Source organism: Triturus cristatus, chromosome 9 (genome assembly GCF_964204655.1).
Source record: "Triturus cristatus chromosome 9, aTriCri1.1, whole genome shotgun sequence".
NCBI lineage: Eukaryota > Metazoa > Chordata > Amphibia > Caudata > Salamandridae > Triturus > Triturus cristatus.
This window is the reverse complement of record NC_140592.1, coordinates 642,934,193-642,958,996: the sequence shown is the minus strand read 5'-3', so window position 1 is coordinate 642,958,996 and position 24,804 is coordinate 642,934,193. Positions and strand designations below refer to the sequence as shown.

Here is a 24,804-nt window from a genome sequence, read left to right as displayed (position 1 = left end):
AAGATTTAAGGCAGGGTTTGCATGTTTGTTGCCCCTATTTACCAAAACTTTGAGAAGTCCATCCTCCTGATGCCTTTTTTTTCTTTGCTTCAAGGTTAGGGTCTTATAAAAGCATAATTGGTAATCCATTGAGTTTCTTATTTCTTCATTAAGATAATATTCACTTGCAACTAGTCATCAATCTAGGGTTATTTTGAAAAACTTGAGTATTCCACAAGATCCACAGGATTTGAACATTGAGTTTGTGACATTGGTACTTGCAACTTCACGAGAACTCACATTTTAAAGATAGCCTTTATTACCACGATATGTGTGAGTCAAATGACCACCTTTTTGATGATAAAGTAAATTGATATACTCTAGGGAAGCACAGAGTTATAATGACTAATTCAGACTCTATGAAATTGGCAAAGTGTCAAGGTTATGAAGGATCTACACTCGTTTGACACACAATGCAGTAGGCGTTTATGAACCTGGAACTCCTATCTCAAAGAACCTGGATATAGCCATTTCTGTAGGGTCCCATTATGTCTGTTCTTGTAGTGGGAGTTCAATCCATATATAAGAAATAGCAAAAATATCCAAAATTTCTTTCTTCATCAAATAATTAGCAAAACATTAGGACCACTCTGTGTGTCATCGGCAACTTACTGTCATCTCTCTAAGAACTGGAGTTAAAGTTAACTTTGTCCACTGAGTTGTCACCTTACACAGATTCAATTTTAGGCCCATCCACTAAAAAGCTCTGGAGAAAGTTTTATTCAAAGACCTTTCACATATAAAATGCTGGCTATCAACTTTACTTCCATGATAAAAAAGTTGTCTCTAATAAAGATATCCTTGCTTGGAATATCACATCAGGGAAGTAATTACAATTGCACTACATAATTAAACACTGTCTGCAAAAAAGATATCCTTTGTTGGATAGCCACATATCCACATCAGAATAGTAATCCCATTGTGCTCCATTACCCTCATATAAGCTGATTTTTCAACAATGGTAGTTCCAGAATGTGCATAGTGTATGATAAGAAGTTTACATCTCAGAATGTGAATGTATTTTGACTGTTCAAAATAGATTACATAAGTAATATTTACACTTGAAGAATCTCCTCTTTCACACAGGTCATGATAACGCTATGTCAAATGCTACTGCCATTTCTTCTGCACCTAGCACCATCACAGCAAGTCCTACAACTCTCTCGCCCATGATGACTAATCAAACCAACACTACATATTCCAGCCCAACGAATTCAGGTAATGCTTTGCTATCGGATTCATGCATTTTCATAATACTAAAAAAAGAACACCGATTCAGGCGTACGCAAATGTTTATTACGTTATTACCAAAATCCACTTTTTTAGTCAGCAATTCATATTGGCATCCTTTTCAAGGAAAGGGATTCAGAAAATATTCATGAACTTAAAATGTTTTTTATGTGCCTTTAAATTTGAGACACTTGGAGGCATCCATCTCTGCAACTATCACAATTATGAAATATCATATTAGAATATCACCTAAAGCAACTATTTTTATTCTTGAATATTTACTACAAGAGGATGGTTCGCTTCCAGGCAATTTGATACCCCTCATTTTTCCAATGTAATGCTTACTTTGTGGTAGTTTATCGGGCAAATATAATGTAAAGGTGGTGGCTTTTAATGTCAATTATTGTTACAAAGCAAGCTGTGGTGTATCATTTTCCATATCATCTTTGCAAAGTCCAGTGATGTCATCAATGTTTTCACACATCTTCCTGTGTAGGTAAGCCTGGTAGCGCTTCAAAGACCGCATTGTGTGAATAAGTCAAAGATATAAGGCAGGGTTTGCATGTTTGTTGCCCCTATTTACCAAAACTTTGAGAAGTCCATCCTCCTGATGCCTTTTTTTTCTTTGCTTCAAGGTTAGGGTCTTATAAAAGCATAATTGGTAATCCATTGAGTTTCTTATTTCTTCATTAAGATAATATTCACTTGCAACTAGTCATCAATCTAGGGTTATTTTGAAAAACTTGAGTATTCCATAAGATCCACAGGATTTGAACATTGAGTTTGTGGCATTGGTACTTGCAACTTCACGAGAACTCACATTTTAAAGATAGCCTTTGTTACCACGATATGTGTGAGTCAAATGACCACCTTTTTGATGATAAAGTAAATTGATATACTCTAGGGAAGCACAGAGTTATAATGACTAATTCAGACTCTATGAAATTGGCAAAGTGTCAAGGTTATGAAGGATCTACACTCGTTTGACACACAATGCAGTAGGCGTTTATGAACCTGGAACTCCTATCTCAAAGAACCTGGATATAGCCATTTCTGTAGGGTCCCATTATGTCTGTTCTTGTAGTGGGAGTTCAATCCATATATAAGAAATAGCAAAAATATCCAAAATTTCTTTCTTCGTCAAATAATTAGCAAAACATTAGGACCACTCTGTGTGTCATCGGCAACTTACTGTCATCTCTCTAAGAACTGGAGTTAAAGTTAACTTTGTCCACTGAGTTGTCACCTTACCCAGATTAAATTTTAGGCCCATCCACTAAAAAGCTCTGGAGAAAGTTTTATTCAAAGACCTTTCACATATAAAATGCTGGCTATCAACTTTACTTCCATGATAAAAAAGTTGTCTCTAATAAAGATATCCTTGCTTGGAATATCACATCAGGGAAGTAATTACAATTGCACTACATAATTAAACACTGTCTGCAAAAAAGATATCCTTTGTTGGATAGCCACATATCCACATCAGAATAGTAATCCCATTGTGCTCCATTACCCTCATATAAGCTGATTTTTCAACAATGGTAGTTCCAGAATGTGCATAGTGTATGATAAGAAGTTTACATCTCAGAATGTGAATGTATTTTGACTGTTCTTTATAAATAGATTACATAAGTAATATTTACACATGAAGAATCTCCTCTTTCACACAGGTCATGATAACACTATGTCGAATGCTACTGCCATTTCTTCTGCACCTAGCACCATCACAGCAAGTCCTACAACTCTCTCGCCCATGATGACTAATCAAACCAACACTACATATTCCAGCCCAACGAATTCAGGTAATGCTTTGCTATCGGATTCATGCATTTTCATAATACTAAAAAAAGAACACCGATTCAGGCGTACGCAAATGTTTATTACGTTATTACCAAAATCCACTTTTTTAGTCAGCAATTCATATTGGCATCCTTTTCAAGGAAAGGGATTCAGAAAATATTCATGAACTTAAAATGTTTTTTTTGTGCCTTTAAATTTGAGACACTTGGAGGCATCCATCTCTGCAACTATCACAATTATGAAATATCATATTAGAATATCACCTAAAGCAACTATTTTTATTCTTGAATATTTACTACAAGAGGATGGTTCGCTTCCAGGCAATTTGATACCCCTCATTTTTCCAATGTAATGCTTACTTTGTGGTAGTTTATCGGGCAAATATAATGTAAAGGTGGTGGCTTTTAATGTCAATTATTGTTACAAAGCAAGCTGTGGTGTATAATTTTCCATATCATCTTTGCAAAGTCCAGTGATGTCATAAATGTTTTCACACATCTTCCTGTGTAGGTAAGCCTGGTAGCGCTTCAAAGACCGCATTGTGTGAATAAGTCAAAGATATAAGGCAGGGTTTGCATGTTTGTTGCCCCTATTTACCAAAACTTTGAGAAGTCCATCCTCCTGATGCCTTTTTTTTCTTTGCTTCAAGGTTAGGGTCTTATAAAAGCATAATTGGTAATCCATTGAGTTTCTTATTTCTTCATTAAGATAATATTCACTTGCAACTAGTCATCAATCTAGGGTTATTTTGAAAAACTTGAGTATTCCAAAAGATCCACAGGATTTGAACATTAAGTTTGTGACATTGGTACTTGCAACTTCACGAGAACTCACATTTTAAAGATAGCCTTTGTTACCACGATATGTGTGAGTCAAATGACCACCTTTTTGATGATAGAGTAAATTGATATACTCTAGGGAAGCACAGAGTTATAATGACTAGTTCAGACTCTATGAAATTGGCAAAGTGTCAAGGTTATGAAGGATCTACACTCGTTTGACACACAATGCAGTAGGCGTTTATGAACCTGGAACTCCTATCTCAAAGAACCTGGATATAGCCATTTCTGTAGGGTCCCATTATGTCTGTTCTTGTAGTGGGAGTTCAATCCATATATAAGAAATAGCAAAAATATCCAAAATTTCTTTCTTCGTCAAATAATTAGCAAAACATTAGGACCACTCTGTGTGTCATCGGCAACTTACTGTCATCTCTCTAAGAACTGGAGTTAAAGTTAACTTTGTCCACTGAGTTGTCACCTTACACAGATTCAATTTTAGGCCCATCCACTAAAAAGCTCTGGAGAAAGTTTTATTCAAAGACCTTTCACATATAAAATGCTGGCTATCAACTTTACTTCCATGATAAAAAAGTTGTCTCTAATAAAGATATCCTTGCTTGGAATATCACATCAGGGAAGTAATTACAATTGCACTACATAATTAAACACTGTCTGCAAAAAAGATATCCTTTGTTGGATAGCCACATATCCACATCAGAATAGTAATCCCATTGTGCTCCATTACCCTCATATAAGCTGATTTTTCAACAATGGTAGTTCCAGAATGTGCATAGTGTATGATAAGAAGTTTACATCTCAGAATGTGAATGTATTTTGACTGTTCTTTATAAATAGATTACATAAGTATTATTTACACATGAAAAATCTCCTCTTTTACACAGGTCATGATAACACTATGATGAATGCTACTATCATTTCTTCTGCACCTAGCACCATCACAGCAAGTCCTACAACTCTCTCGCCCATCATAACTAATCAAACCAATACTACATATTCAAGCCCAACAAATTCAGGTAATGCTTTGCTATCTGATTGATCCATTTTCATAATACTAAAAAAAGAACACCGATTCAGGGGTCTGCAAATGTTTATTACATTATTACCAAAATCCACTCTTTTAGTCAGCAATTCATAGTGGTATCCTTTTCAAGGAAAGGGATTCAGAAAATATTCATGAGCTTAAAATGTTTTTTTTGTGCCTTTAAATGTGAGACACTTGGAGGCATCCATCTCTGCAACTATTAGAATTATGAAATATCATATTAGAATATCACCTAAAGCAACTATTTTTATTCTTGTAGTTTTACTACAAGAGGATGGTTCGCTGCCAGGCAATTTGATACCCCTAATTTTTCCAATTTAATGCTTACTTTGTAGTAGTTTCTCACGCAAATATAATGTAATGGCGGCGGCTATTAATGTCAATTATTGCTACAAAGCAAGCCGTGGTTTATTATTTTACCATATCATCGTTGCAAAGTCCAGTGATGTCATCAATGTTTTCAGACATCTTCCTGTGTAGGTATGGCTGGTAACGCTTCAAAGACCGCATTGTGTGAATAAGTCAAAGATATAACACAGGGTTTGCATGTTTATTTCCTCTATTCACCAAAACTTTGAGAAGTCCCTCCTCCTGCTGCCTTTGTTTTTTCTTTGCTTCAAGGTTAGGGTCTTATAAAAGCATCATGGGTAATCCATTGAGTTTTTTATTTCTTCATTAAGATAATCTTCACTTGCAACTAGTCATCAATCTGGGGTTATTTTGAAAAACTTGAGTATTCCATAAGTTCCACAGGTTTTGAACATTGAGTTTGTGACATTGGTACTTGCAACTTCATGAGAACTCACATTTTAAGGATAGCCTATGTTACCATGATATGTGTGAGTCAAATGACCACCTTTTTGATGACATAGTAAATTGATATAATCTAGGGAAGCACAGCGTTATAATGACTAATTCAGACTCTATGAAATTGGCAAAGAGTCAAGGTTATGAAGGATCTACACTCTTTTGACACAAAATGCAGTAGGCGCCCAGGGCCTATGTTCCTTCCTTGAAACACACAAACTCCCAATTGGCAAACCCTGGCCACATGTCAGCCCCTAGTAAATGGTACCCTAGGTACCCCGGGCCTTGTGACCAGGGAAGACCCCTAAGGGCTGCAGCACTGATTGTGCCACCCTTAGGGGCCCTGTACCCTTACACACACACACTGCCTTTGCAGGCTGAGTGTCTGGGTGCAGGACAAAATGAAGAGTCGACATGGCACACATCTCTGTGTTAAAGTTGAATGTGTTGATTCCCGTAGGGATAACGTCTCTTACTCAGCACACCAGTATTTGTTGGAATGTTTAAATAATTGTGCAATGGTTGTAAAGTTCGTAGTTTTGAGACGTCATTTATTTCAAAAAGTTCTTTTAGAAATTCATATGATATTCATACTATTGTATTCATAGATTTCAATCAATCGATTTCATTTCATCACATTTCTGCCCTATGCATTTCGGGCAAACCCTTCCTCAGGGGACTTGTATGATGAAAACATCAAGCAAATGACATATAACAGGGTGTAACACAAAATAACAAACATTCAATTGCATAGTTCGCATTCTGTAAATGATGATGTTTAAAGGTTATGAATGGTGAAAAAGCTAAAGATAAAGGGTCAAGAGTGCCGGACCACGTGAAAGATGGAGTGGTGAGCTAACAGGTTAATCAGTTGATTCGTGAATTTGAATACGAACGAAGGTGCTATTTGGGTTAATAAAGGTGAAATCCCGAAGGAAAAGAATGTAGCGTGTACGAAAAGTTCATGCATGGAGACCGTAAAGTACATGCTCAAGAAATAATCAGATTAGATACTGCGAAGTCGGCAGTAAACTGAAATAAGTTAGTGCGTGGTGACCAAAGCGTGCATGCTCCGAGAAAATCAGATTACGTATTGTGGTATTGCCGATAAATTGGGATAAGTTCTAACCTGAATGCTAGGTTCTTAGTAGTCTTGAATGCATGTCGCAAAGAACCACAGATATCGATAAAATAAACTTTTCTGAAAAACGAAAAAAGGAACGTTATAACGTGTACGTGTGTTAATCAACGAAAATAAAAACTGGTGATACGACGTCACACGTGTATCCTCGCTTACCTCAATATAAGGATGTAACAATTTGATCGGTAACCTTTCGGAAAACTTCTCGAGTTTCTTTGAAAAAGTTTGAACCCGGTGTGTGGGAGATATAACGGAGATGTGATCACGTGACCACCAACAGTAAAGAAAGACTATACCCGAGCGAGCTCCACTCTATTTTCATGTTAAAATAATTACAATTAAGAATTTTAGACGCGCGTAGTAACTAACTTGGTCACTATCATTAAAGTGAAGTAAATACTCAATTTCACTGCGGTCTCGAAAAGGTATAGCGAGTGTCAACGCTCTAGTGTTCATCGAGCGGTGTCAATAAAGTTAAAGTGATGTGCAAACTGGGAATGGGTAAAGAAGAAGTTGTAACAACAGAAGATACATGATAAGTATGTAGTGAATTATGCATGAGATTTCAAACAAGGTACTTACAAGAAAACAAGTATACCTGGTAATATGGAAAATGAAACCAAAAAAATACTCTTGAAAAGTAAATTTTCAATGTGAGTTAGAGTCCATGATCACAGGGGTATGTAATCTAGCAACGTTTCATAGAAAGCAATTGAGATCTAGCCGTTCATTCAGACCCATTGATTGTAGGGTGTTCAGATTGGTGATCCAAAATATCTCTCTTTTAAGAGGTGTTGAGAATTGTCTCTTCCTGGAAGGATTGGTACCTGCTCTAGTATACAGAAACGCAGTTGGCTCGGATTGTGGTGCTGTAGGTTGAAGTGTGTAGCTACGGTGGATTTAGTGTTCTTGAGTCTGATGCTGCTTTTGTGTTCTATGATCCTTGTCTTAATTTTTCTCTGGGTTTTTCCAACGTATGCTATGCCACATGGGCATTTCAACATATATATGACGTTGTTGCTGTCACATGTACCCGTTACTCGTAGTTTTATGACTGTTCCTTTGGTGGGATGCAATATTTCGTTGCCCTTGATTATGGCATTACAATTACTGCAATTATAGCACGGCAAAGTGCCACGATGTTGTACTCTGGAGATGTCCTCTTTTGGTTGTAAGAGTTCTTTAAAGTTGCGGGTACGTTTGTATGCAAATCTTGGGTTGTTAGAAAAAATTCCTTTGAAATCTTCTTCGTGTGCTAATAATGGCCAATGCTTCAGGATAATTCTCTTGATGTTGTAACATCGTGTTGAAAATTTAGAAATGAACACTTATCTTTGTTCCTCCATTTTGGGTTGTGAGATTAACAACTGTGCTCTTTCAAGCTTCCGGACTCTTTCCTGGGCATCATTGAGGGTGGTTTCAGGATATCCTCTCGACTTAAATTTTTTGATGGTGATGGTTTGTGATTCATTATAGTAATCTGAGTTTGAAGAAATTCTTTTGATACGTAGTAGTTGCGAGAAAGGTAAGTGTTGTTTTAATGAGGATTGATGAAAACTTGAGAAATGCAGAAAATTGTTTTTGTCAGTTGGTTTGGTGAATACTCTGGTATCAAGTGTTCCGTCGTTGCTGCTGACAAGTACATCCAAAAATGGAATTTCTCTTTGAGTAATATTGAATGTGAAACCAATTCGGTCATCCACTTTGTTTAGGTTTTCAATAGCTGTTGTTAATGCAGATTCTGAGCCGTTCCACAGAATGAAAATGTCATCGATATATCTTTTGTATAAGATGAGATAGCGATTCCAATTCGGGTTGCTTAGAATGTGATCCTGTTCATATTTGTGCATAAAGAGATTTGCGTAAGCAGGTGCTGCGCAATTTCCCATTGATGTTCCGGATGATTGAATGAAAAAGTGTTCATCCCATTTGAAATAGCTGTGATATAAGGTGAAATGTAAAAGTTCCATCAGAAATACTTTAAACATCTCATCTTGATCATTTGATGTTAAGTGAAATTCTACTGCCTGTAGTCCCAAATTGTGAGGTATGGATGTATACAAAGATTTAACATCAATAGTACATAGTATCATGTCTTTGGTGAATGATGGTTTGTGGATTTCCAGTAAGTTGAGGAAGTGAGTCGTATCTTTGATATAAGTGCTCATACTTTGAACAAAAGGTTGCAAATGTTTGTCCAAAACTTTTCCTACCGGTTCATGAATGGAATTTATTGTAGATACAATGGGGCGAAATGGTGGAAAGTTAGCGTCCTTATGAATTTTTGGAATCATGTATATGTAAGGAATGGCTGGGTTGGTTTTGATTAAATATTCCTTTTCTTTAGTGCTGATGATTCCTTGGTCTATGGCTGTGTCAATAATTTGACTAAGAATGTTCTTAAATTCATTAGTAGGATCTGTGTCATATCTCAGATAGATGTTGGTGTCGTTAACATGTTCATTGACGTTTTTGGTGTAATATTCAGTGTCCATGATAACCAGAGCTCCGCCCTTATCAGCTTGTCGAATGGTGATATTTTTGTTCATAGCTAGTTGTTGTAGAGCTTGTCTTTCCTTCTGTGTAGTGTTGGTAGCCTTTGATCGAGGTTGTTTGAATGTGTTTTGGACTTCTTTAAGAACAATATTTTCGAAGGCATCCAGTACTTTATGACTTACAGGTGGAACAAATTTGCTTGGATTCCTCAACCCTAATAGTTTATTTGCAGGTAGTTCAATTGGTGAATCTACGACGTTCGAAAAGAAATGTCTTAACCTCAATGTTCTGAGCAATTTGTAGATGCTTGCTTGTGTCTCTAGAAGATTAGAATGGTATGTTGGGACAAACGTGATTCCCTTTTGTAGTGTTTGTAGCTGGAAGCTCGAGATGGGTTGCTTCGATATGTTCACTACTAGGGTCTCTGACTCCTGGTATTTTTGGCAATTGTGTCCGCCGTGGGTTTTCTTTTTTGACCTGCTCCTCCGGGTTCTTCTTGTTGAGCGGTGCCTCTCTCTAAAAAAGATGTTTCTTTAGATGTTGAAGGTGCATCATCTTGTGATGTGGAATAAGGTGTTTTGGATCTTGAATGGATATTTGTTCGTGGAGGCGGTTTTCTATGCTGAGGTTCATCGGAAGATGAAGTTTCTTCCGAGGATCTACCCGGTGTTGATCTCTGTTGTCTTCGGCGTGCATATATGTCTGCCCAGGTGTAGACCTCTCCAAGTCTATAATCTGTTGTATCTCGTTTAAATTTCCTAATTTTACGATCGTTGATTTCTTTAGAATAGGTCTCCAGTTGGTCATTTATGTCTTTTAAGACTTTGTCCCATTCTTCCTTATTTAAGGATGTGCTTAATTCTTCTTTCAATAGACTGGCCTCTTTATTCAGATCGTCTATTAATTTCGCAAGTTCTTCAATAATCAGTAATATCAAGTCTAAGGAACATTTGTTAAGTATTGCAAACCACTTCTCCGTGAATCGTGCATTATTTTTGCATAAAGTGGATTTGAGGGATATCCGTAGGCCACGTGGTATTCTCTGTGCTTTGTGATATTTTATGAGGGTGCTAGCATGTAAACGTTGGTTAACAATCCGTTTGGACATGTACATTAATTGTTTCTGTGTGCCATGCCCAACACCCACACTGCCAAGACATATGTCAGTCACCCCTCTGGCTGGGTGCCTTATGCCCATGGTGTGGGCACAGGAGCAGGAGCACTGTGCTCAGCACCAATTCTAAAAGACCCAGATTATGCCAAGCAGTTCATAGTGCAGACTGATGCCTCTGGGCTAGGGATAGGAGCGGTCCTATCCCAGATCAATGATGAAGGCCAAGACCAACCTGTTGCTTTTATAAGCAGGAGGCTACTGCCCAGAGAGCAGCGTTGGAGTGCCATTGAGAGGGAGGCCTTTGCTGTGGTTTGGTCCCTGAAGAAGTTGAGACCATACCTGTTTGGTACTCACTTCCTGGTTCAAACTGACCACAGACCTCTCAGATGGCTAATGCAGATGAAAGGGGAAAATCCAAAGCTATTAAGGTGGTCCATCTCCCTACAGGGAATGGACTTTGAAGTGGAACATAGACCAGGGACTGCCCATGCCAATGCAGATGGACTTTCCAGGTTCTTCCACTTAGACAATGAAGACTCCATAGGACAAGGTTAGTCTCATCACCTTTCGTTTGGGGGGGGGGTTGTGTGAGAAAGTGCCCTCTTACTTGCATGGTATGCCCCCACTTTCTGCTAAATTGCTGCATGTACTTTTACTGAGTGTACCCTGGACTCCTGCCAATCAGGTGCCCAGGGCCTATGTTCCTTCCTTGAAACACACAAACTCCCAATTGGCAAACCCTGGCCACATGTCAGCCCCTAGTAAATGGTACCCTAGGTACCCCGGGCCTTGTGACCAGGGAAGACCCCTAAGGGCTACAGCACTGATTGTGCCACCCTTAGGGGCCCTGTACCCTTACTCACACACACTGCCTTTGCAGGCTGAGTGTCTGGGTGCAGGACAAAATGAAGAGTCAACATGGCACACATCTCTGTGTGCCATGCCCAACACCCACACTGCCAAGACATATGTCAGTCACCCCTCTGGCTGGGTGCAATATGCCCATGGTGTGGGCACAGGAGCAGGAGCCCTGTGCCCCTACAGTACCCAGGTCCATTCCCGGGCACTGTAAGTGCAGTGCTGCCATTTCAGAGTACATGGTGCTGAGAGCTCGTCAAACACGAGCTCCACAGCACCATAATGGCAACACTAAAGACTGGGAAGTTTGGTATCAAACTTCTCAGCACATTAAATCCACACTGATGCCAGTGTGAGATTTAATGTACCAAGCACCCCAGAGGGCATCTTAGAGATGCCCTCCTACAACTAACCTACAATCCACGTCTGCTCTGAGGCTGCCCAGGCTGCCACACAGCAAACACGTTGCTGGACCCCTGGGTGGGAGAGCCCCTGCTCTCCCGGGCCTGCAACAATGCACCTCCTTGGTGAGGTGATAGATCTCCTCCCCAGGATGAGCAAAGGGAAGCTTCAAAGGCCTGCCGCCTCTAGGAGTTTCCCCAGGCCACTGCAACCCCCCACTCTGGCGGGAAGCTTGGCCGGAAACCCCATACAAGGACAGGGGATGTGCCAGCCTGCCCACCCCACCCCTCAGGTTGGGGAGGCGAGGTGAAGCACATCTCCGGGCTCTCGCCATCTTGAAGATGGGAGGCCCTGCCCTATCAGGATTAGGCTACTGCCCCCCTCCCACAGCAGGATAGGGGGTGTACCCACCCCAGGACAAGGACCCATTGGTCCCTGGCCTTCACCTATCTGTAACGCCCCTAAATCTAGTATTTAGGGGCACCCTGAACCTTCCTTCCCCAGATTCCAGATTCCGAAACTACAAGAAGAGCGAGAAGAAAAGAAGACCTGCCCTGCAGCTGCAAAGGAGAGGGAGACACCAACTGCTTTGGCCCCAGCCCTACCGGCCTGTCGACCTCGGACTTGCTCCTGCTCCAAACCCGACATCTCTTGTGGCCAGCAACCTCAGAAACCCCGGAGGACCTGGCTACCTTTGAACTCTGATCCCCTGGGACTCCCACGAGTAGAGGCTCTACTCAGAACCTACCTTTCACCCCTGGCAGCAGCCCGGAACCGCGATCCCAGCCCACTCAGCACTCGCCAAGCCTGGCCGGTGCCGGAGTGAACTAAACCCACGAGGAAAACCCCATGGCGACTGTGACCCCGAGTCCGGCACCCAAGGACCCCCCTCGACTATCCTGAAGAAGCTTGCAGCCTCAGAACAGAGTGCCACCCCAACCGCGATCAACAAGAGGGTAAGATTTCTGACATCAAAAGGCACCCCTGCACCCGGCGCCCCACAGCCCTCTGTGCCCAATCCCGGGGTACCTATCTATCCACCAACTACCCAACTTACCCCTCGAAGTGGTGGTGGCACCCGAAGAGTCCTCGTCCCCGAGCCTGCAGTCTTTTTCCAATCCGGAGATTTCCCATAGAAATCAATTGAGCGCCCGACGGTTCAAAAGCACCCTGCAGCCAGCCGCCCGAGTGGCCCTGGCAGTGAAAACTCTACTCTATCCTACTTCCCCACTTGCCCTGAGTAAGTGACCAGGAGCTCAGCTCCCACAGCCGCGTGGCTTGCCCGACAGCAGCCACCAACCCAGTCCCCCCTATCCCTCATAGGATAACATTGGGCCTAACTCTCTCTGCACCCGGCCGTCCTGAAACCGCTGAGGGTGAACTGACTGTACCTACCTGACACTGGGGGACCCCTGAGTCTATGCCCAGAACTTCAACTCTGCCAGTCGAGTACTTACCCTTAAACCGCTAACTTCATTTTCCTCATGGGGTAACATTGACTGGTTTCTTCTTGAAAATTCTTCTAAGTGTGAACTTTTCAAAACTCAAAATATTCACCAAAAATCAGCCAAGTACCAAAAACGAATTTACTCACCTGCTCTTAGGTGAGCTCCCGGTGCTGGATCTTGGTGCCCAGCACTGACTCTGAAAAGTACCCACAACTATACTTACCTTTAACTCATTTTTCTTCCATAGGAAACCATTGACTGCTTTTCTGTGAAAAGTGTTGACTTCTGCAATTTCTAAATATTCCTCAAAAATCGTATAACATCTGAAAACGTAATTACTTACCTGTTTTGGATAAATGTCCCAGTACTGAGCCCAGACACCCAGTACTGGATTACAAAAGTAACGATAACCTACTGTACCTGTAACCTATATTTCCTTCCATAGGGAATCATTGATTGTTTGCTCTGAAATATTTTATAAGTGCTCACTTTTGAAATAGCTAAATATTAGTTAAAAATCAGTACAGTACCCAAGTCGACTTTCAACAGCTGATTCTGAGAACTGACCCAGGACTGGATCTAGGATCCAAGCCTGGAATTACAAAAGTAATCTGAAAGTAATCTGTTGCATATAATTTGAATTTATCATTGAGCTCAATGTATTGTGTTTAGGAATAGAGTTGCCTACTGCAACTATTTGTAACTGTTTACTAAAAAGTCTATTGCATATACAAAAGTATTTTTATGAAACATCTCTTGTCGAGAAAGTATATTTTAATTCCAAGTGTTGGTTCTAAAATAAAACAAGCATATATTTTTTATATACAAACCGTTGGCCTAGAGTTCAGTTATTGAGTGTGTGGAACTATTTGCTGACTGAGTGTGTACAACAAATGCTTTACACGTCCTCTGATACTGCCTTACTGCTCGACCAGGCTACCACTTTGGAGAGTAAGGTTATATCTAACTTTAACCTCTGTTAAACCCTTGGGGTCTGTGGACTCTGTACACCCTGTACCTATTAAGGAACAGTATATACAGAGCCACTTTCTCACATTGGTGGATCAGTGGTGGGATACAAACTTGCATTTGTTGGACTACTTGGTTACCATCTGACCACACAACAGAACTCCTAAAAATTGCCTTTAGAATTCTGATTGGTCTTTCCAAAATTACTAAAAGTCTTGCTAGGGCCTTGCTTAAGTCCCATTAGAATTTTAGAAAAATAAAAGTCACTATAGTCAGGGTAGAGGGTTAGAACTGTCAGGTTAGAATGTCTCAAACAAACCCAGCTATTAGTGATAACTTAAAAAATTACAAATGGGCCTGCATCCAACCAAACTAGGGTTCCAGGAGCTCTTGGCTGAGTATGCTAAGGACCACCCATCTGAACATGGTGATGGCCAGTCAGATGAGGAAAGGGAAGCAGAGGAGGTTGACAACAACCCCTCTATGCTATTCCCTAGGGAGGAGAGGGCACCCATACCCTCCCTTTCAAGGATTAGCATCTGGGAACCTAGAGACTACACAGGTGGCTCTGGTCCCAGAGAGAACACTGGGGGACCCCCCAGTGAAGAGGACAGCCTTGTGAGGCTGGCCAAAAGATTAGAGCTAGAGTCCAGGCTCCTGGCTCTAGAAAAAGAAAGGAGAGAGATGAGTTTAGCACCCATCAATGGTGGCAGCAATAATAAAAATAAGGATAGGGAGGAAACTTCTGACCTTAAAATCCCCAAAGGGATTGTCCCTAAATTTGAGGAAGGTGATGATATCACCAAATGGTTCACAGCCTTTGAGAGGGCTTGTGATATCAGAAAAGTGAAGAAACCTCTCTGGGGGGCACTCCTGTGGGAACTGTTCTCTGGTAACTGCAGATACAGGCTTCTGACCCTTTCTGGGCCAGAGGCAGGATCCTATGACCTCATGAAGAAAGCTCTGATTGAAGGATTTGGATTCACCACTGAGGAGTATAGAATTAGATTCAGGGGGGCTCACAAAACCCAGACCCAGTCCTGGATTGATTTTGTAGATTTCTCAGTGAAGACACTGGATGGTTGGTTAGCTGGACATGGTGTGCAGGATTTTAATGGATTGTACAATTTATTCATGAAGGAACATATTTTGAGTAACTGCACAAATGAAAAGTTGCATCAGCAGTTGGTAGACCTAGGTCTAATTTCTCCCCAAGAATTGGGAAAGAAGGCAGACCACTGGGTCAAGACTAGGGTGACTAAGACAACCACTGGGGGTGACCAAAAGAAAGTGGTCCCAACACCTCCCCGGGGGAAAGGTGGTGAGAACCCCCAAGATAAAAAGTTTGAGTCTTCCAAAGGGCCCCAAAAACCTGTTCAGGTGGGTGGGACCCAAACTACTCCCTATGTGCCCCAACCATATAGGGGTTAGAACTTTGATCCCTTAAAGGCCTTGTGTAATACCTGCAAGAAGCAAGGAAACTTAACTGTAGCTTGCCCCCAAAACAAAGCCCCTAAGGCACCCAGTACAGCTACTCCTGGGGCAGCAAGCATACAAATGGGATCAGAGGTGTACCCTGAGCAAATCTGGGAACACACTGAAGCCAGTCCAGTCTCCTTGGGGGAAGTGGAGTTTGCCACTGTAGCTGTGTGGCCACCCAACTTAAAGAAATACTTGCAGTACCCCTGGGTGAATGGAACTAGGGTAGAAGCTCTGAGGGATACAGGTGCCAGTGTCACTATGGTGAAAGACACACTGGTTTCCCCTGAGCAATACTTGATTGGGAAGTCTTACTCAGTCACCAACGCTGACAGTGTCACCACTAGTCATCCCATGGCCTTGGTAACATTAGGGTGGGGGGGGGGTTACTGGCCTGAAACAGGTAGTGGTCTCTCCAAAGTTGCCAGCTGCCTGTCTGCTTGGAAATGATCTGGAAACCTCAGCCTGGGCTGAGGTTGAACTGAAGGCCCATGCAGCCATGCTGGGCATCCCTGAATTGGTGTGTGTGCAAACCAGAGCACAGAGCAAGAGGAAGGGTGAAAAAGTAGGTCTGGAGCCTGGAATAATGGCCCAGCCAACCAAGAGAAAAGGAAAGAAGACTGGGGAACCAGCTTCTACACAGCAAACCATTCAGGACCCCTCACCCCAGGGAGAGGATTTGGATACCCCTGAGGGAACTGAGTCCATGGAGCTTGACCCTTACCAGGTTGAACTCTTGGGCCCAGGGGGACCCTCTAGGGAAGAGCTGTGCCAGGGTCAGCGAGACTGTCCCACTCTTGAAAGCCTGAGGCAGCAAGCTGTTTCAGAAGCCAGGGGAGATGTCAGTGGTACCCACAGAGCTTATTGGGAAGAGGGATTACTGTATGCTGAGGCAAGAAACCCCACTCCTGGAGCCACCAGGAGGGTGGTAGTGCCACAGAAGTACAGGGAGTTCCTCCTAACTTTGGCTCATGACATCCCCCTAGCTGGACATCTGGGGCAATCCAAAACTTGGGAAAGGCTAGTGAGTCACTTCTACTGGCCCCAGATGCACCAAAAGGTGAAGGAGTTTGTCAGCTCCTGTGTCACCTGTCAGGCCAGTGGCAAGACAGGTGGCCACCCAAAGGCCCCCCTCATTCCACTACCAGTGGTGGGGGTCCCCTTTGAAAGGGTAGGAGTGGACATTGTGGGTCCACTTGAGCCACCCACAGCCTCAGGGAACACATTCATTCTAGTGGTAGTGGATCATGCCACTAGGTACCCTGAAGCAATTCCCCTTAGGACTACTACAGCTCCTGCAGTAGCCAAGGCCCTCCTGGGTGTCTTCACCAGGGTGGGTTTCCCTAAGGAGGTGGTTTCAGACAGAGGTTCCAACTTCATGTCTGCTTACCTAACACACATGTGGAAGGAGTGTGGGGTGCAGTATAAGTTTACTACCCCCTACCACCCACAAACCAATGGCCTTGTTGAGAGATTCAACAAGACATTGAAAGGTATGATCATGGGGCTCCCTGAAAAACTCAAAAGGAGATGAGATGTCCTGTTACCATGCCTGCTTTTCGCTTACAGAGAAGTGCCACAGAAGGGAGTAGGTTTCTCACCCTTTGAACTTCTGTTTGGTCATCCTGTAAGGGGACCACTTTGTCTTGTAAAAGAGGGCTGGGAGAGGCCTCTTCAAGAACCCAAACAAGACATAGTGGACTATGTGCTTGGCCTAAGGTCCAGAATGGCTGAGTACATGGAAAAAGCATCCAAGAACCTTGAGGCGAGCCAGGAGCTCCAGAAGCACTGGTATGACCAAAAAGCTGCACTGGTTGAATTTCAACCTGGGCAACAGGTGTGGGTTTTGGAGCCAGTGGCACCAAGGGCTCTCCAAGATAAATGGAGTGGCCCTTACCCTATCCTAGAAAGAAAGAGTGAGGTCACCTATCTAGTTGACCTGGGCACTAGCAGGACACCCAAGAGGGTCATCCATGTGAACCGCCTCAAGCTCTACAATGACAGGGCTGACATCACCATGCTGATGGTGACTGATGAGGAGCAGGAAGCAGAGAGTGAACCTCTCCCTGACCTCCTCTCTTACAGCCCAAAGGATGGGTCAGTGGATGGTGTGGTCTTATCAGACACCCTCTCTGCCCAACAGCAAACTGACTGCAAGCAAGTCTTGCAGCAGTATGCTAGCCTCTTCTCCCTGACCCCTGGTCTGACCAACTGGTGTACCCATGATGTGGACACTGGTGACAATGCACCTGTCAAAAACAAAATCTATCGACAGTCAGACCAGGTCAAGGAGAGCATCAAAGCTGAGGTCAGCAAGATGCTGGAGTTAGGGGTCATTGAACCCTCTGAGAGCCCCTGGGCCAGCCCAGTGGTTCTAGTCCCCAAACCTCATCAACAGGGTGAAAAGTGAGAGATGAGGTTCTGTGTGGACTATAGAGGGCTCAACTCTGTCACCAAGACAGATGCACACCCTATCCCAAGAGCAGATGAACTGATAGATAAATTAGGGGCTGCCAAATTCCTCAGTACCTTTGACTTAACTGCAGGGTACTGGCAGATTGGCATGGCCCCAGGAGCAAAAGAGAAAACAGCATTCTCCACCCCTGATGGACATTATCAGTTTACTGTGATGCCCTTTGGGTTAAAGAATGCCCCTGCCACTTTCCAGAGGCTGGTGAACCATGTCCTGGCTGGGCTGGAGTCCTTTAGTGCAGCTTATCTTGATGATATTGCTGTCTTTAGCTCCACCTGGCAGGATCACCTGATCCACCTTGGAAAAGTTTTAGAGGCCCTGCACAATGCAGGCCTCACTATCAAGGCATCCAAATGCCAGATAGGGCAGGACACTGTGGTGTACTTGGGCCACCTTGTAGGTGGAGGCCAGGTACAGCCCTTGCAACCTAAGATCCAGGCCATCATGGACTGGATAGCTCCAACAACCCAGACCCAAGTCATGGCATTCCTTGGCTTGACTGGATACTACAGGAGGTTTGTGAAGGGGTATGGGTCCATTGTGACCCCCCTCACAGAACTCACCTCTAAGAAAATGCCCAAGAAAGTGAACTGGACAGTTAGTTGCCAAAAGGCTTTTGACACCCTGAAAGAAGCAATGTGCTCAGCACCAATTCTAAAAGACCCAGATTATGCCAAGCAGTTCATAGTGCAGACTGATGCCTCTGGGCTAGGGATAGGAGCGGTCCTATCCCAGATCAATGATGAAGGCCAAGACCAACCTGTTGCTTTTATAAGCAGGAGGCTACTGCCCAGAGAGCAGCGTTGGAGTGCCATTGAGAGGGAGGCCTTTGCTGTGGTTTGGTCCCTGAAGAAGTTGAGACCATACCTGTTTGGTACTCACTTCCTGGTTCAAACTGACCACAGACCTCTCAGATGGCTAATGCAGATGAAAGGGGAAAATCCAAAGCTATTAAGGTGGTCCATCTCCCTACAGGGAATGGACTTTGAAGTGGAACATAGACCAGGGACTGCCCATGCCAATGCAGATGGACTTTCCAGGTTCTTCCACTTAGACAATGAAGACTCCATAGGACAAGGTTAGTCTCATCACCTTTCGTTTGGGGGGGGGGTTGTGTGAGAAAGTGCCCTCTTACTTGCATGGTATGCCCCCACTTTCTGCTAAATTGCTGCATGTACTTTTACTGAGTGTACCCTGGACTCCTGCCAATCAGGTGCCCAGGGCCTATGTTCCTTCCTTGAAACACACAAACTCCCAATTGGCAAACCCTGGCCACATGTCAGCCCCTAGTAAATGGTACCCTAGGTACCCCGGGCCTTGTGACCAGGGAAGACCCCTAAGGGCTACAGCACTGATTGTGCCACCCTTAGGGGCCCTGTACCCTTACTCACACACACTGCCTTTGCAGGCTGAGTGTCTGGGTGCAGGACAAAATGAAGAGTCAACATGGCACACATCTCTGTGTGCCATGCCCAACACCCACACTGCCAAGACATATGTCAGTCACCCCTCTGGCTGGGTGCAATATGCCCATGGTGTGGGCACAGGAGCAGGAGCCCTGTGCCCCTACAGTACCCAGGTCCATTCCCGGGCACTGTAAGGGCAGTGCTGCCATTTCAGAGTACATGGTGCTGAGAGCTCGTCAAACACGAGCTCCACAGCACCATAATGGCAACACTAAAGACTGGGAAGTTTGGTATCAAACTTCTCAGCACATTAAACCCACACTGATGCCAGTGTGAGATTTAATGTACCAAGCACCCCAGAGGGCATCTTAGAGATGCTCTCCTACAACTAACCTACAATCCACGACTGCTCTGAGGCTGCCCAGGCTGCCACACAGCAGACACGTTGCTGGACCCCTGGGTGGGAGAGCCCCTGCTCTCCCGGGCCTGCAACAATGCACATCCTTGGTGAGGTGATAGATCTCCTCCCCCAGGATGAGCAAAGGGAAGCTTCAAAGGCCTGCCGCCTCTAGGAGTTTCCCCAGGCCACTGCAACCCCCCACTCTGGCGGGAAGCTTGGCCGGAAACCCCATACAAGGACAGGGGATGTGCCAGCCTGCCCACCCCACCCCTCAGGTGGGGGAGGCGAGGTGAAGCACATCTCCGGGCTCTCGCCATCTTGAAGATGGGAGGCCCTGCCCTATCAGGATTAGGCTACTGCCCCCCTCCCATAGGAGAGGAGCAGGATAGGGGGTGTACCCACCCCAGGACAAGGACCCATTGGTCCCTGGCCTTCACCTACCTGTAACGCCCCTAAATCTAGTATTTAGGGGCACCCTGAACCTTCCTTCCCCAGATTCCAGATTCCGAAACTACAAGAAGAGCGAGAAGAAAAGAAGACCTGCCCTGCAGCTGCAAAGGAGAGGGAGACACCAACTGCTTTGGCCCCAGCCCTACCGGCCTGTCGACCTCGGACTTGCTCCTGCTCCAAACCCGGCATCTCTTGTGGCCAGCAACCTCAGAAACCCCGGAGGACCTGGCTACCTTTGAACTCTGATCCCCTGGGACTCCCACGAGTAGAGGCTCTACTCAGAACCTACCTTTCACCCCTGGCAGCAGCCCGGAACCGCGATCCCAGCCCACTCTGCACTCGCCAAGCCTGGCCGGTGCTGGAGTGAACTAAACCCACGAGGACGACCCCACGGCGACTGTGACCCCGCGTCCGGCACCCAAGGACCCCCCTCGACTATCCTGAAGAAGCTTGCCACGTCAGAACAGAGTGCCACCCCAACCGCGATCAACAAGAGGGTAAGATTTCCGACATCAAAAGGCACCCCTGCACCCGGTGCCCCACGGCCCTCTGTGCCCAATCCCGGGGTACCTACCTATCCTCCAACTACCCAACTTACCCCTCGAAGTGGTGGTGGCACCCGAAGAGTCCTCGTCCCCGAGCCTGCAGTCTTTTTCCAATCCGGAGATTTCCCATAGAAATCAATTGAGCGCCCGACGGCTCAAAAGTACCCTGCAGCCAGCCGCCCAAGTGGCCCTGGCAGTGAAAACTCTACTCTAACCTACTTCCCCACTTGCCCTGAGTAAGTGACCAGGAGCTCAGCTCCCACAGCCGCGTGGCTTGCCCGACAGCAGCCACCTACCCAGGCCCCCCTATCCCTCATAGGATAACATTGGGCCTAACTCTCTCTGCACCCGGCCATCCTGAAACCGCTGAGGGTGAACTGACTGTACCTACCTGACACTGGGGGACCCCTGAGTCTATGCCCAGAACTTCAACTCTGCCAGTCGAGTACTTACCCTTAAACCGCTAACTTCATTTTCCTCATGGGGTAACATTGACTGGTTTCTTCTTGAAAATTCTTCTAAGTGTGAACTTTTCAAAACTCAAAATATTCACCAAAAATCAGCCGAGTACCAAAAACGAATTTACTCACCTGCTCTTAGGTGAGCTCCCGGTGCTGGATCTTGGTGCCCAGCACTGACTCTGAAAAGTACCCACAACTATACTTACCTTTTACTCATTTTTCTTCCATAGGACACCATTGACTGCTTTTCTGTGAAATTTCTTCTAAGTGTTGATTTCTGCAATTTCTAAATATTTCTCAAAAATCGTATAACATCTGAAAACTTAATTACTTACCTGTTTTGGATAAATGTCCCAAGTACTGAGCCCAGACACCCAGTACTGGATTACAAAAGTAACGATTACCTACTGTACCTGTAACCTATATTTCCTTCCATAGGGAATCATTGATTGTTTGCTCTGAAATATTTTCTAGGTGCTCACTTTTGAAATAGCTAAATATTAGTTCAAAATCAGTACAGTACCAAAGTCGACTTTCAACAGCTGATTCTGAGAACTGACCCAGGACTGGATCTAGGATCCAAGCCTGGAATTACAAAAGTAATCTGAAAGTAATCTGTTGCATATAATTTGAATTTATCATTGAGCTCAATGTATTGTGTTTAGGAATAGAGTTGCCTACTGCAACTATTTGTAACTGTTTACTAAAAAGTCTATTGCATATACAAAAGTATTTTTATGAAACATCTCTTGTCGAGAAAGTATATTTTAATTCCAAGTGTTGATTCTAAAATAAAACAAGCATATATTTTTTATATACAAACCATTGGCCTAGAGTTCAGTTTTTGAGTGTGTGGAACTATTTGCTGACTGAGTGTGTACAACAAATGCTTTACACGTCCTCTGATACTGCCTTACTGCTCGACCAGGCTACCACTTTGGAGAGTAAGGTTATATCTAACTTTAACCTCTGTTAAACCCTTGGGGTCTGTGGACTCTGTACACCCTGTACCTATTAAGGAACAGTATATACAGAGCCACTTTCTCACACATATCAGTATAGTAATCCCATTGTGCTCCATTATCCTCATATAAGCTGATTTTTCAACAATGGTAGTTCCAGAATGTGCATAGCGTATGATAAGAAGTTTACATCTCAGAATGTGAATGTATTTTGACTGTTCTTTATAAATAGACTACATAAGTAATATTTACGTATGAAGAATCTCCTCTTTCACACAGGTCATTATAACACTATGTCGAATGCTACTGCCATTTCTTCTGCACCTAGCCCCATCACAGCAAGTCCTACAACTCTCTCGCCCATGATGATTAATCAAACCAACACTACATATTCCAGCCCAACGAATTCAGGTAATGCTTTGCTATCGGATTCATGCATTTTCATAATACTAAAAAAAGGAACACCGATTCAGGGGTCCGCAAATGTTTATTACGTTATTACCAAAATCCACTTTTTTAGTCAGCAATTCATATAGGCATCCTTTTCAAGGAAAGGGATTCAGAAAATATTCATGAACTTAAAATGTTTTTTTTGTGCCTTTAAATTTGAGACACTTGGAGGCATCCATCTCTGCAACTATCACAATTATGAAATATCATATTAGAATATCACCTAAAGCAACTATTTTTATTCTTGAATTTTTACTACAAGAGGATAGTTCGCTTCCAGGCAATTTGATACCCCTCATTTTTCCAATGTAATGCTTACTTTGTAGTAGTTTATCAGGCAAATATAATGTAAAGGTGGTGGCTTTTAATGTCAATTATTGTTACAAAGCAAGCTGTGGTGTATAATTTTCCATATCATCTTTGCAAAGTCCAGTGATGTCATCAATGTTTTCACACATCTTCCTGTGTAGGTAAGCCTGGTAGCACTTCAAAGACCGCATTGTGTGAATAAGTCAAAGATATAAGGCAGGGTTTGCATGTTTGTTGCCCCTATTTACCAAAACTTTGAGAAGTCCATCCTCCTGATGCCTTTTTTTTCTTTGCTTCAAGGGTAGGGTCTTATAAAAGCATCATTGGTAATCCATTGAGTTTCTTATTTCTTCATTAAGATAATATTCACTTGCAACTAGTCATCAATCTAGGGTTATTTTGAAAAACTTGAGTATTCCATAAGATCCACAGGTTTTGAACATTGAGTTTGTGACATTGGTACTTGCAACTTCACGAGAACTCACATTTTAAAGATAGCCTTTATTACCACGATATGTGTGAGTCAAATGACCTCCTTTTTGATGATAAAGTAAATTGATATACTCGAGGGAAGCACAGAGTTATAATGACTAATTCAGACTCTATGAAATTGGCAAAGTGTCAAGGTTATGAAGGATCTACACTCGTTTGACACACAATGCAGTAGGCGTTTATGAACCTGGAACTCCTATCTCAAAGAACCTGGATATAGCCATTTCAGTAGGGTCCCATGATGTCTGTTCTTGTAGTGGGTATTCAATCCATATATAAGAAATAGCAAAAATGTCCAAAATTTTTATATACTTCAAATAATTTGCTAAACATTAGGACCACTCTGTGTGTCATCAGCAACTTACTGTCATCTCTCTAAGAACTGGAGTTAAAGGGAGTTAAAGTTAACTTTGTCCAATGAGTTGTCACCTTAACCAGATTCAATTATAGGCCCAGCCAGTAAAAAGCTCTGGAGAACATTTGATACAAAGCCCTTTCACATATAAAATACTGGCTATCAACTTTACTTTATGATAAAAAAGCTGTCTCCAATAAAGATATCCTAGCTTGGAAATTCACATCAGGGAAGTAATTACAATTGCACTTAACAATTAAACACTGTCTGCAAGAAAGATATCCTTTGTTGAATATACACATATCCACATCAGTATAGTAATCCCATTGTGCTCCATTATCCTCATGTAAGCTGATTTTTCAACAATGGTGGCTCCAGAATGTGCAGAGTGTATGATAAGAAGTTTACATCTCAGAATGTGAATGTATTTTCACTGTTCTTTATAAATAGATTACATAAGTAATATTTACACATGAAGAATCTCCTGTTTCACACAGGTCATGATAACACTATGTCGAATGCTACTGCCATTTCTTCTGCACCTAGCACCATCGCAGCAAGTCCTACAACTCTCTCGTCCATGATGACTAATCAAACCAACACTACATATTCCAGCCCAACAAATTCAGGTAATGCTTTGCTATCGGAGTGATGCATTTTCATAATACTAAAAAAAGAACATCGATTCAGGGGTCCGCAAATGTTTATTACATTATTACCAAAATCCACTTTTTTAGTCAGCAATTCATATTGGCATCCTTTTCAAGGAAAGGGATTCAGAAAATATTCATGAACTTAAAATGTTTTTTTTGTGCCTTTAAATGTGAGACACTTGGAGGCATCCATCTCTGCAACTATTACAGTTATGAAATA

The 24,804-nt window shown here is 43.1% G+C and overlaps 1 protein-coding gene across 1 annotated transcript in view; it reads left to right on the top strand.

Annotated features, from left to right (window-relative positions):
• LOC146798424 (uncharacterized) overlaps nucleotides 1-24,804 on the top strand; it is a 384,935-nt gene that overhangs the window by 332,909 nt on the left and 27,222 nt on the right. Inside the window, exons 5-9 of the mRNA XM_085627745.1 lie at nucleotides 1,126-1,257; nucleotides 2,940-3,071; nucleotides 4,754-4,885; nucleotides 22,605-22,736; nucleotides 24,429-24,560. Coding sequence (XP_085483871.1) covers nucleotides 1,126-1,257; nucleotides 2,940-3,071; nucleotides 4,754-4,885; nucleotides 22,605-22,736; nucleotides 24,429-24,560 — 660 coding nt within the window. The remainder of the gene's footprint in view (nucleotides 1-1,125; nucleotides 1,258-2,939; nucleotides 3,072-4,753; nucleotides 4,886-22,604; nucleotides 22,737-24,428; nucleotides 24,561-24,804) is intronic.